This window comes from Dicentrarchus labrax, unplaced genomic scaffold (assembly GCF_905237075.1).
Source record: "Dicentrarchus labrax unplaced genomic scaffold, dlabrax2021, whole genome shotgun sequence".
Lineage (NCBI taxonomy): Eukaryota > Metazoa > Chordata > Actinopteri > Moronidae > Dicentrarchus > Dicentrarchus labrax.
In genome coordinates this window covers 19548253-19562399 of record NW_026136706.1, presented here as the reverse complement: position 1 = coordinate 19562399, position 14147 = coordinate 19548253, and the positions used below count along the sequence as shown (strand labels likewise).

Sequence of the window (14147 nt, the reverse complement as noted above, 5' to 3'; positions counted from 1 at the left end):
TGAACCTTGTGTTTATGAAATTATTTCAAATGAGATAGAAGCTGACGAGGATACACTGATATCCTGATCCCATTATATATCTGAAATGGACAAACTGAATACTTACGACAGCGTTCTGCTCCACCCGGGCTTTCACCTGCTCCACCTTCCCAGACACAACCCGAGGAAAAATGGACGAGTCTGCCCCCTTACAAAACAGCAGGTATTCTCCTGAGATCACACACACACACACACACACACACACACACACACACACACACACACACACACACACAAAGAAACATTTTAAACAAACTGTTAGAACAATCTAGGGTCTGATCATGGATTTATAAAATGTATTAACATAGCATTGATATCTGTTTCATGCTTCTGTGTACGATCTTACCTGAGCTTGACCTGACTATGACGCTCATTCTCCTCCTCACAGAGTCAAAGTTCAGTACGTGGAGCAGCTCAAACCTGAGGGAGAGACAGTCTTGGCGTAAAGGGGGTTGTCTTTGTTAACTTTCTAATTACTGCTCATATATTCATTCACCTTCTTTAGTGCTTTTTTCGTGCAAATGATGTAAAAATCTGTCCTTTTCAGACCAACTCCTTGCACAATGTCCCCTTTTTTAAAGCCTTTCTTTATAGTTGATATATTTTTAGTACCAACTCTATGTTCTGTTCATACTTCTCTGTTGAAGTCTGGTATGTAATTATCATGGACTCTAATGTGTTGATGTGGAAAAAAAGGTAATATCAAAAATAGAAAGCAAGGTCCCAGGTAATCAGGATTTTCAAGGATGCCTTATTCATCTGCAGTACAATGAGTATTGATGTTATTTTAGTAATTTCACACTATAATTTCTTGTAAATCACTTGCAAACAGTGCCTCTTGCAGTGTCATTACATCCACTTATAACTGCACGATCCCTGTTTCTGTTTCTGAGAACTGTAGAAAATCCTTAAATTTGTTAATATGCAAACTGTAATTCAAAGGAAGTGAACCACAAAACAGACATACAGAGATCTGTTTTAAGTACATTTTATACTGGTAGTTCGTGTAAATGGCCAAAAGATTCAGATAAACAGCAAAAAACAGTAAGTGTGAGAATACTCTAGAACCTTTTTAGCCTTCCCCATTCCCTCCTATCTGCTGGATGCACCCCCCTCCCCTCTCCAGCTCACTCGCTTACTTAAAATAGCTCACTATTGACAGGCCACTGCAGAGAGTGATGGAGAGAGAGGGTGGTTACAGGAACACTTCCTACAGGTCAAAACATTAGACAATTTCCCCCAAACCACTCTCTGATTGAATCGTGCTGCCTTTTATTGTGACAGATCAGTTGGATATGATTGAACAGTTCCTAAAAACAACAGTCTGCCCACTCTCTTGGGGTTTCAGGTTTTTGTAACCCGTGTTGAAAATGTGAAACACAATCCAAGAGCCGTTTCTCTCCAGGCAGCTGATGTGTGACCACAGCTCCATCAACTGAATTACTCCCCGTTTTATCTTTTAGTGTAACCACAACAGACTCTTAACAGACCAACCTTTCAATCTCATCATCTTTGTTGAGGATCTCCATATAGTTGTCTTTCAGTCTCAGATAGGTGTAACCCAGCCTGGCAACACAGACAGAGAGAAAGGATTAATTTAAGTCTGACAGAAAGTATTAAAATACACTATGCAGTATTACTCATGTGGAAAGGCTAAAGGTGTTTGTGACGCATTTAGTGTAACCTGAGCCCAGCTCACACACACTTTCTACCGTACTTCAAATCTGTGAAAGCAATACGTGAAAGCAACCCCCTGTGATCAGGCACGTTGGACCGAGTGTCTTACATGTGTCTAAGGCCACGTTCAGAGCGAAAATAGCACAAAAACTTATTGCTCAGTGTTGTTGTGGGCAAGATCAAATAAAATCCAGTCCAGTTTGAATACTACAGCCCTGAATTCTTCAGCTTATGTAATGCCAAAACACAACAAAACAGGTTATGATGCTGTGAGACAGCATTTTACCATTCATCACCAGCGTTTTGGTTCGACATTTTTGTGGCCTGTTTTTTGGCAGGACCTGTTTTGTGACGGGACCCCACTCTGCCAACATAATAGCTGGCACAGCAGCAGTAATGTTGGATAATGGGAGCTGCAGTCTTCATTGTTAAACAACCACCATTGCCAATGAAAATCTATCTGATATCTGATCTGTTCACAGATGAGGTAATGTATTAACATTTTATTCCTGTTACATTCGCCAACTTCGTTCCTCTCTGATGTATCTTGTGCTTCCCCAGAAGTCTTTTCTTTTTTTATACCTGTATAAAATTATTTTAAATATAACATAGGTCTAGTTGTTTTTAGACATTTTAATGCAGAAATGTTACACTGAATATCTTTAACTTGGTCCCCTAAAATTCAGGGCACCGAAGGGCTACAGTTCTTACCCCACTGTGGATGTAAACATACTAAAATTGAAGCTGAACGTCAGAGCTTTTTCTGTTTCAAATCCAATCTGCCCAAGTGCAACGCCAACAAAACAAAAAGAGACAGTGTCCTGTTCCCCCTGAAGGACTGCAAAGTAATTTTGCAAATTGTGTGTGTTTTTTGAGTGCTTACCTTTTCATTCCCTCCACCAAAGCCACCTCATCCGGTGAGGAGGAGATGTAGAAGGAGGTGGGCCGGCCCTGGTGGATGCCCCTCTTGATGCCATCCACCGTCTCCTCCTCCTTTACCTGCACCGTGTGACACAGACACAGTGCCCGGAAAAACAGATCCTCGTGTTCCTACAGACAAAAACAGTTAGGTTCATTTCAAAGGTGCAACACTGAAATGAAATACAGATGTTCATAATTTCTTTCTTTCTGGGTGTTTATAATGGATTCTTAATCATTTTATGGACATGTTTGATGCATTAAAACACTGCTGCTCTATTTTGGATTTCCCAGAATTACAAAGCTATAAAGTGGCATATATAAGTTTTCTGCAACTGCAAGGTTTTGGCAGGGAGTGATCTTCTTTCTCTCTCTGGTCATTTGTGGTGGCTACTGCTGTTCATGCTGACTGCACAATTTTTCTTCTATTAAATCTAAACAAATCACTGTTGCCACTGCCAGAAATACAAGACTCATCACTTTTCTGTGTACCAGAGGACTTTTTCCCATGTAAGACACAGCAAACACTTAGGTGTTTTCGTGAACTGAACACAAGCTGTACCCCTGCTGCGTTTATCAGCAATGAAAATGAGCAAAACAGACATTTGTTTATATCAAAATGTCAGAGATAATTACTTTAATAGTCCTCCTGCCTGACAACGTGACATGTTAATCTTCAAGTGTGGCACACTAGTTTTCTTTGCTCTCCTCTCCATCCCTATTTGGTTGCAGAGTTAGTACAGCCAAGAGTCTATTCAGGCTGGATTTAGAAGCCTGTTTACTTTGTCAAACACACATACTTACTCTCCTGTATCCTCCAGGTGAGGAATCAATCATGTCTATACTGGAGGCAGCGCTGAGGATTTGGCCGTTGCAGATGGCATGTGGGATGTAGACGTTCCCATCGACACAGCATTCAATAAACTCCATGTTGTTTTCAGTCAGAGTGCCCGTCTTATCAGTAAACACATACTCCACCTGGGAGGGAAGGAAGAAAAGGATATGGTAAGGGAACGTCTGCAAGTAGTTTCAATGCAGATGCTATATGTATGAGTGTGTGTGTGTGTGTGTGTGTGTGTGTGTGTGTGTATGTGTGTATGTATACCTGTCCCAGCTCTTCATTCAGGTCGGAGGTGTTGACCTGAGCTCCCTCTCCCAGCTCTTCGTCAAACATTTCCTCATCCCAGGTGATGAAGTAAGAGCCCAGGAATTTCTGCATCTCCACCGTCACGTACATAGACACGGGGATGATGTAATTAAATAAGACCATGAAGGCCAGGAAGTCTGTGAATGCTCGGATCACCTAAAGCAGTGGAGGAAGCAGGACAAAAGACGTAAGGTTTTGGAGAAATTAGATTTGAGACTGGGCGTCAAGACTGTGTTTTTAAGTTAGAAGTTGGTGAACAGACCACATGGCGCTGACGCTCATTCTCAGTCCTGTGGTTGTACCAGGGCTCGTCTCGATCGGGAGACCACTGCCAAGCGTATTTCAGAACAGTGTTGATCACTGCTTTACTGATCAAGATGCACAGATACACTATCAGGAAGGCATTCATCGACCTGCAGAGAGACAGAGTAAAGGTCAAGGAAGAAGAAACATACCAATCCTCTAAAAACTATTCTTGATGGACTATGAATCTAAAGCAGGGAAAGCATTTGGGATGTTAATCATACTTTTCTACAGCGGAGCGCTTCTGAGATTTAGACTGGTAATTAAGTGCCATCTTGGTCTCCATACCAGTGTAGACTGCAACAGCTGAGGGGAGAGAAAACTCAGAGTTTTCAAGACAATAATGCCATCGGTCTTTCCTCTAACGTTTCTCAAACATGACAACAGAGACAAGAAACAGAGTGAATCACAGTGTTACTACCATAAATACGTTGTGTGTTCTTCAGTGTGGCTCCTCTAAGGAGCATGTTCTCAGCCCCAAGTGGTCTGCAAGAATGAAACAGAATCCTTGGCTGTCTTTATTTCAGGAACAGACATTTGATTCATTGAGCAAAGGAGTCGGCTTTGCCAGTAAAAAGCATACCCCAAAACTAAAAGTATCTGCCTACAAAAGAAAGTGCACACACCTTGCCACAGGCTCTTCTTTGTCCTTGTAAATATTGATGCGTCCCACAAATCTGCAAAATAAATCAAAGCAAAATAAAATCAAAAAAAGCAACAAGGGCATATCTGCTTCTAAGAGGTTGTAGCTGATAATATGTGTGCAGAGATGCGTCAGTGACTCACTTGTAGAGGTCAGGCTGCGGTTGTTCACATTCAATAGTGGCATGTAGCGAATCCACCTCCTGCTCCGTTCTAAAGGCCATCGTATCTGGTACAGCATAATAGGTCTGACACGGAAAGGTGAAGGAAGGGGGAAGAAGAAGAAGCAGACAACAGAGGAAAATGTCACCCACAGCCACTAATGAGAGCAGGGTTCATTTGACTCCTCAGCCTGGCTTCCAGCAGATTTTCTAAATGAGAGAGAGAGCTGGGGAGGTGAGCTGTTATAGACTGCTCCCCAGGTCAGCAGAAGACAGCATGCTGGGATGGTGAGCACATCGGGGGGTCACCCCCAGGGCATGTATGAGGAGGGTGGGTGGAGTACTCTACGCTACTCTGTGGGATATATATGTGTGTGCGTGTGTGTGTGTATGCTCAACCATGCGTATCCTCGTATGAGTGACATCAATGAACATCAGAGGAGAAGTGAGAATGTGAAATGTTTTGCGTGACCATGTGTCACCTACGCTATTATGCATTTGTGTGTCTGTGTTCATGTGTATGACTTCAACAACCAATTATTTTCATTACTGATTAATATTCTAACTAGTTTATCAATTAATCTTTGTCAGAAAATGCCGGAAAATACTGAAAAGGGCATCACAGTTTACTTAAGCCTTAAGTGACATCTTCACATTGCTCGTCTCGTCTGAATAATTCAAAGATATTCAGTTCACATATGATGAAGAAAAGTTCTCACATTTGAGAGGCTGGAACTTAAAAAGGGACCTGAATGATTACTTAATCTGTAACAATAAGTTGAGTAATTGATTAGGTGATCGACAGAAAATTACTCTGCACCTCTTTTCATAACTGATTAATCATTTAAGTAATTTTCTTTGCAAAAACGCCAAGAAAATCAGTGATTCTAGCTTCTCAAATGTGAATATTATATTTGTTGTTTGTAAAAAAAATTTAAGGACCAAACAACTAACGGAGAAAATACTCCAGATTTATCAATAATGAAAACATTTCTTAGTGGCAGCTCTAAATTAATCATCCAAACTGTTGCGATTAATTATCTGTATTGATGAAGTCAATATGATACAAATGTCTGCTATGTGGAAACTGTTTAAAAACTGTAACAAACAAAGCCAAAAATATCCAGTTTATAAATATATATAGATAATTAAATGTTGTGAAGCTTTTAAATGTATCTGATTTTAAGCTTTAAAGACCAAGTGAATCATGAGGCTTTTTCTGTTCTGGGATCAACGATGGTAAATTTAAAGTTAAAAATATATCAAATAAAAATCATGCACTAGTTCTGGCACCTTGTGACTAGACTCCCCATCCAGGCTGGCAGTGGTGACATAGCAGGTGCCATCATGGCGGCTGGAAGAGAGGAGGATGAGGTCACATGGGAAAGTCTCGTCCTCCCTCACCACGACGATGTCCCCCACCTGACAGAGCGGGACAGACACATCACACACCCTGTAATGGCTTACACATCAATAATAAATGAGAGGTATTTTGACGGGAGGTTTGCGTAAACACAGAGAATAGAAGACAAAGAGACAGACCTGCGGGTAATCATCTGCTCAGCCTTTACTATTCCTTTTTTTTTCAAAGGATTGAGAAGTTGCATAACGGATTATGCGAGCAGAGCAGCTTAAGCTCTGATAAATCCCATCTCCACGGTGACCATACACATGACACACGCTCTCTGATTTTGCATGATTAATATATTCATCATTATTCCTGCTCCCAATTCACACTCTAATCCTCTCTGTTTGATCTACAGTAGTGAGAAACCTTGGTACAGAAAACGCCGGAAGACACGAGAGAGAGAGAGAGAGACAGAGAGAGGGAGAGGGAAAGGGAGAGAGAGAGATAGACTAAAAGAAAGAAAGAAATGACTAGGAGAGAGAAGGATGGAGACGGTGACAGACAAATGGAACAGAATAAGACAAAATGATCATTTCTGTGCACCTCGATGTCAAATGTCTTTCTCGACCAATGAAAATTCAGTGAGAAGTACTGCTATGGCAACACTAACTATGAGACTCTGTAACCTTTAAGGCCGGGCAGCTGCATTGAAGCCTGTTTCTAATCTGACCCTCAACATCTCACACAGTCTCTGCACACTTGACAGGAGCAGCAGACGCAGCAGAAATTAGATGTACCTGCACGTACATCTACATAGGAGGTGCTGAGCTAGACACTCAACAAACCCCATAAAAAGACCAAAACCAACAATGAATTGACCCTACTGACAAGTGTTGTCTGTTCAACCTAAGCCAGATGCGGATTATTGTTCTGTGTTACGCAGCTCCACTGTTGTCCAAAAACTATTCAAAATATATAAATGAGCCACACAGCCTCAGTGGATGACATGTCCATTCATTACAATGACCATGGGCACTGTAGTTTATTTTGAGTCGATCCCACATACACTGCCCTGCTTTAGTAAACGCTAAAAATAGTACCTAACAAATGGACTATTTATTGCAAATTTTTCTAAAAACAACAGTGCCGAGCTGTTTTTTTGAGATCATTACAACTTTCGAAAAAAGCAAAGTATATATTCATGACGCATTTTTAAAGATTTACATCTTCAGTAGGGATGAATTGGTTTGGAATAGACCACACTGAGCTTCACAATGGCTCTTTAGAAACCTACAGGTGATGTCACAGAGACTGCATCCATTTTCAGTTCAGTGTATGGTAGAACCGCAATTTGAATTCAACATGGGAAAGGCAGACTCCATCTGTTTTTTAAAAACCTCTTTACAGAAAGGCAATTACAGAATGCAAATAACATGTTCTGGCCAAAAAATGACCGGCCATAAATTGTTTCAAACATGGGTTTTGATACAATAGAAGTCTGATGGATTATAAGGCTATTTCAAGAATTAGACTGAGCCACATACCAAACAGTGATGCGCTGTTGCATCAGAATGACATAAGAGAACAACAATGGATGATGACAGGAATATCCTAACTTGTGAAATACATCAGTGCTGTTCATTTTCCAGGGGACTCTCGCATGGTGCACCAGGGGACACTATAATTGTTCCTCTACTACAGTTTCAGGGGCAATTAATTGGTGGGAAAGACAAGAGAGAGGAAGAGAGGAAGAAAAAAAAGTTAGAGAGGACTGCAGAGAGAAAGTGAAGGGGGGGGGCAGTGTGAGAGACGGGTACAGAAAAAGTGAGCTATGCAGCAGTACGGTAGTGTTGCTTTGTGGCCTCAGGTGCTATACTGCTCTAATGAGGCCATTCTTACCCGTAGCTTGTGACTCTGTGTCCTCACCACCTTCCCCTGCTGCACCACGTCCACCGGACACTCGTTTATAGAGCAGTCAGCCTTGTGTCTGAGCCAGTCTTCATAGCCCTGAGAGAGATGCAGCAAGAGAGGAAGACAGAACAAGATTGTAAGGGAAAAGGAAGAGAAAGCCAATGTGTTTGTTGGCGGGGGGGGGCAGAGAATATGGATTATTGTGCCGAGAGACTCAGGGCCAGAGTATAGTATGAGATCAAGAGAGACGGGGGGGGGGGGGGAGAGGTGAAAGTCATACACTGTAATTAATTAGCATTGTGCTCCCTGAGCTTAGTGACCTGTTTCCTGGATTTCTAGCCAACATGTCATGTTTTAGATTTATGTCCCAGTAAAGCTCAGGCTTCCTTAGCCAGAACAGCTCCATCTATCACTGATAGTACCCCATCCCTCAGTACCGGGACGCCGCAGAGAGGATGCATCTCCCAGGGGCATGGGATCCTCAGCTAGAGTGATTAACAGAGGAGACCATTCATTATCATATTTCTCACATCACCAGACATATTCAATGGCATGTCCTTTCGCTGAGAGAGGAATGTGTATATACAGATAATAGAGCGGCCGATTGGTAGAGAGAGTGTGTGTATTTGAGGCCGGGAGTTGGTGTGTCTGTGTGTGTGTGGGGGGGGGGGGGGATTTTTGCGAGCAATATTTCCCGGAAATGTGAGCATGTTTGTGTGTGTCCTACCTGTTTTATGGCGGTGACAGTGATAACAAAGAAGAGGGGCAGGCCGCTGGTGACTGGGCTGGTGGGAGTGTCGATGATAAGCTGCAAGGGAGAGGAACAGTGGGAAGAAGATGCGGGGGGAGGGAGGATGGAAGAGGTACAACAGAAAGGAGAGGGGAGAGGATGCCAAGGAAGTGCAGAAGGGAAAATGCTTCTGTAATAAGGAATCAAGCACCAGTCTAGCAAAGTTCAAAGCATCCAAGTAATAAAATCTTGTTTGACTTCCTCTATCTGCACCTACAGGATCTATCCATTCTGAGATTATGTGTTTTAATGTTTTCTGTTTCCTATATTCTTTAGATATAGTACATGTGCAGATGTAGAGACTAATAACAGTAAAGTAGGACCTTTTCAGTTGACAAAGAGTACAAACATTGTTGCTGTATAACATGCCATGTTTGTCCTATTAAGAGGGTGTAGTATTTCACATGCTACTGATAAAACATACAGCACACAAAATACCCAGGCTGTGGCAATGTTGCATTCTGGCTGCTGGTAAAGATACTGCAGCTTCTTTAATGATGAGTTTGTCCTTGCAATGTTGTTCAGCATTTAGTGCCACATAGTGACTCAAGGAAAAAGCTGTTTCTTTTTGATTTCAGGATAATGTGATGTTAGAAAAGTATGGTAATCCTCATCCAGGTAACGTCAGGCACAGGCGCAAGATTTAACTCTTAATCTTGTATAACTGCTCTTATTTTGAAGATCAGGTAACAATGAGGGCAGGGTCTAAACTGTCATCAGCAATCGTTTGAATGGGTAGTGCACACGATTGCTTTAAGAGACAGCACCTTTTTGTAAGCAACCATGAGTTTATATAAGGCTATGAGGATCAAAAAGTGTATGAAAATGCAAAAATGTGCATCTCAACTATGAAATAGATTAAATGAGGTTGCATGTGCAGCTCATATGGAATCAGTGGAAGCAACAAAACTCCAAAAATATTTTCCATTTATTTAAATTCTTTGAGAAACTATAAGAAAAGTTAGTCAACAACTATGAAATGATGTTTGTAACAGACATTGTTTTTACCAGATCCAATAGCAACTCACACTCTGCACCAGCTAACACTGAATAATCCTTTGTGTCTAAGGACTTGTTACTTTGACAACAGTGCCACAAATAAATAAAATACATTTTAAACAAGCTTCAAAATACTACTTAGTTACCTATGTATGAGAGAAACATCTCCCGCTGCTCTGAAAATATCTTGATGCAAAGTCATGCACTTTAATTAAAACTAGGCCAGGTTAGGAATTAAAAAAATTAAAGCACAAACTGGACCCAGAAATGCAATGCTTGTTAGTTTGTTACCAGTAGCTCTTTGTGAGATTTTGTTCAAACAAGCTGGGAGGGTGTGTCCTTTGAGCTTCAGTGTATCTTCAGATTAAACAAAAACAGGTGGAAAAATTACCACTGCTTATGGTTTTCATAAAAATCTCACCTGGACCAGAAATATGACCAAGAAGTAGAAGTTAGCGATTCTTCGGAACTGCTCAAACAAATTCTTGGGAATGAAGTTCCAGAAGGTATACTGTGGGACAGAGAGACAGCAGCGGGATTATTATCACAAACATAGAAACAGAAAGGGGAAACAATGGGACCATCATCCAGTACTCCTGGCAAGAGAAATGGTGACACGGAGCTTGACAAACACAAGAAAAGTGAAATGTGTCATCCTTAAAAACGTGTCCACAAAAGAGATTACACGGTTGTTGAAATATGAAACAAAAGAATAGCGTGGTGATAAACAGTGTTATGGCTGTGACTCATGGGGCTGTGGCTCGCTCACCTTGGAGGAGACGATGCGGTTGTCGGGGTAACGCTGAGGGATGTAGGCCTCAGCTCCCGGAGGGGGTTCTTTATGCCCGATGTACACCGTCCGACTGTCCACCCAAATCTCCTCCCCCACACACTGACAAAGAGAGTGAGATATAAAGATTTATAGATTGCAAAAGAGGTACAGAGAAAAAATGTGGGTTAAAATCACACTGTTAAAATGTCTCATAAGCTACTTACTATTATTAGGCTTATATTATCATGAACACATTGATTCAGTTAAATATCACACTTTGTCATCCATCCTTACTAACACCTCACGATCATGCCAAAGTCTCATTTCTAAAGTCATTTAACAAGCAAAAATGCCAAAGATTCACTATTTTTGGCTGCTGAAGTCTGTTTATTTGCTGTTTTATATCATTATAAATTAAATATCTTGGGAATGTTGGTCAGACAAAACAAGCAATTTGAAGACGTCACAATTGGAAACTGAGATGGACGTTTGTTATTTTTTGTGACGATAAAGTAATTAGATTACGATTAATTAAAAGCATATGCACAGATTATTTTAATAATGAAATAAGTTTGCCTGACTGTCATGGGTTAAACATAATGTTACACAGGACTGTCACAGGGCTTCGGTCACTTCCTTTAACAAACAACCTGACAGGCCGGCTAAAGGATGAGAGTGTGTTTGTTGACGTGTGTGGGTGGGATCTGCTCTGAGTCACACAAGTGTGAATTTGTCATTTATCTTTTCACTTCTTTCTGCAGGACCTCTCTGCAGTCTGCACTCTGCTCCATCCCTGGCACATTGTCAAAGAAATTACATACACCATGTGCTTCACACAAAAAAAAGACAGAGAATCTACTGGGATAGAATTCCATAATTCATTTTTACAAAATCTAAATAAATAAAACACACTTGATAACAAGAGTAAGATAAGATAAAAATAATACCATAATTAATGTAAAGATGGAGAATAAAACCCACTGAGTAATAATAATTAGGGCTGTATTAGGAAGCATATGTCGATATGATACACATCACAATACAGGGTTTAAGATTCAATATGTTGCGATATATTGTGATTTTATTCAAATCAAGTTTTAGGAAAACTGTAGTAGTACTGTAGTATTAGTACTAACTATCGTATAAAGAACACACCACCATATTAATAAAATCTGAGTAAATAATACTCAAAACAAAACAAAAAAACACATTTTCAACTTGAACAGTGGAATCTGCATTTGTATTTATCACAGTTCCTCTAACATCCAACATCACAGTCCTCAATTTACATTTACCACACTGCTATCTAGCGGTTGTGGGATTAAAGACAAAAATTGATTTCTTTGTGTTTTTAAGAATCAATACAATAACACCAAACAAAAAATTGCAATATAAAATATTGCAATATTTTCTTACAACCCTAATATTAACGAGAATACATTTTAAAAATGGAGTAAAAAAATCAATTGAAAAAAGAAAAAAAAGAAGTGCTGCAGTGCATAAGTGTGATTACTCTTTTTCTTCTACACAACACTCATTCCTTTGGTTTTACTTCAACAGTCCAATGTCTTGATACGAAATAATGAAAGCACATTTGATTGTGTCGCTGCAAACCTTCATCTCAGTTCATCTCTCATCTATATTACACCTAAGTAGCTCCCCGGGGACTAACACAGTGCATTCTGGGAGTTTAGCACAGTACATATTTTTCCAAGGTGTCCTTCATTACGCACTATTGTGGGATGAGAGCTCTCCAAGAAAAAAAATGGAGTCAAGAGATCACAGCATTCAGCTGTTTGTTTCTATCTAGATTCCTACATGGCTCCTAATGCTTTGGCCTGAGTGGGCAGTGGGTGAGCATAGCCTTTGGCAATGCAGCCTGCCTGACACAGCTCAAAGCAGAAGTGTTGACCATTAGCAGAAAAGTTCTGGAACAAGCACTTCAGTGGAAGCAGCGCTTCACTGCTTAAAATGTCCTCAACATTTTGGCAGAGATGCAGCTCATCACTGCCAATGACCAAATCTTTTAATGTTCATCTGTCTTCTCAGTAACCTTGTGGATTCAAGTCCATAAGTTTTAGAAAGTTTGAACTGCAGTACTTCTATAAACTTATTTACCCCATTAAGTTTGGACACAAGATCAAATGGAGGCTAATGTAACGTTTCCTAGTGAAACCTGCAATTAAAAATCTGTCAGAATAGCAAATGGCAGGAGAGAAAAGCACAAAGTCACGGATCTAAACTTATCCACAGCGATCAACAGGCGCTTGACAGTGGGATGAAAATAGACATGGAGCCAACAGTGTCAGCCGGCTTGAGACCCCTCCAAAACATTACGGGGGCAACATGACCCACAGAGATACAGTGAATGGAAAGAGAGAGAGAGAGATGGAAAGTGAAGCGGAAAAAGAGTAAGCAGATTGAAGTGGAGCAAGCAGCAGGAGACTGAGATGAACAAAAGAATGAAATGACAACATAAAGAACGACTGAAACAGCAAAAATGGCAACAAGAAGAGAGGAAAACAGACAGAGAGAGGTTGGGGGCTGATGCCAAGTTCAGAAAATAGAAGCTGCAGTTGCTGACATGTTGACCAGATGATGTAGTACTTGGGAGTTTTTTTAGTAAAGGGAATGTAATTGACCAAAGCAAACACACACAATCTGTCTTAGGCCTACTGTGTCACAGTCACTGCTCTTAAAACAACACTCTCTGGGTTGTTCCTCAAACATGGTTTAAATAATCCAGCTAAATAAAACTATTCTCTTAATACTCATCTAGCTTCTCCATGTCTTTAATCATTTGGTGTGATAATTATACAAACAGATCTTGATCATTTGTTAGAATTATATACATAAAATCAGAAATACGATCATCTTTCTACTCGCTCCTCTGATGATTTTACACATTTGACAAGTTTGTTCACAAGTGATATATTACAGTGGAACAGTTTGAATGTATTTTTATATCATGTGATTTTTCCTACATTCATTATATTGTGATTTATATAAATACAAAAGAACATCCTAGTTAGGACTACATGCAACAATTATTTTAATAATAAATTAATCTGTCAGTTACTTTATTAATAGTTTAGTCTATAAAATGTCAAAAAATGCTCGTTAGAAGTCCAAGGTGACATCTTGTTACAGTCCAAAATCAAATATATTCAATTTACAATAATAACGGAGAGGCAAATCATGACATACAGGAAGCTGGAACCAGACAAAAATGGTTGCAGATTAATTTTCTGTTGAGCCACAAACTGATAAAACAACTATTCATTCAGCACCGGTCTATTAATATCACGATAACGATTTCAAGCATATCACCCAGCGCTGTCTATACAGCATATCCACGACATTCCACTTCTACTCAATCATTTTCCACCTAAATCCACAATTCACTGATTCAATCATTCATCCCTCATATTTCTATCTGC

At 40.2% G+C, this 14147-nt stretch overlaps 1 protein-coding gene across 6 annotated transcripts in view; it reads right to left on the bottom strand.

Annotated features, from left to right (window-relative positions):
• The window catches only part of LOC127365901 (phospholipid-transporting ATPase IH-like), a 34309-nt gene that overhangs the window by 14017 nt on the left and 6145 nt on the right, over nucleotides 1-14147 (bottom strand). For all 6 annotated transcript variants that reach the window (XM_051404462.1, XM_051404463.1, XM_051404461.1 and 3 more), the window contains exons 2-17: nucleotides 10705-10827; nucleotides 10357-10446; nucleotides 8874-8954; nucleotides 8135-8242; nucleotides 6181-6309; nucleotides 4871-4974; nucleotides 4711-4761; nucleotides 4506-4570; nucleotides 4309-4390; nucleotides 4044-4194; nucleotides 3740-3937; nucleotides 3439-3612; nucleotides 2600-2766; nucleotides 1534-1605; nucleotides 386-459; nucleotides 107-210 (exon numbers count right to left, since the gene is read on the bottom strand). In XM_051404462.1, the coding sequence (XP_051260422.1) occupies nucleotides 107-210; nucleotides 386-459; nucleotides 1534-1605; nucleotides 2600-2766; nucleotides 3439-3612; nucleotides 3740-3937; nucleotides 4044-4194; nucleotides 4309-4390; nucleotides 4506-4570; nucleotides 4711-4761; nucleotides 4871-4974; nucleotides 6181-6309; nucleotides 8135-8242; nucleotides 8874-8954; nucleotides 10357-10446; nucleotides 10705-10827 (1773 nt within the window). The remainder of the gene's footprint in view (nucleotides 1-106; nucleotides 211-385; nucleotides 460-1533; nucleotides 1606-2599; nucleotides 2767-3438; nucleotides 3613-3739; nucleotides 3938-4043; nucleotides 4195-4308; nucleotides 4391-4505; nucleotides 4571-4710; nucleotides 4762-4870; nucleotides 4975-6180; nucleotides 6310-8134; nucleotides 8243-8873; nucleotides 8955-10356; nucleotides 10447-10704; nucleotides 10828-14147) is intronic.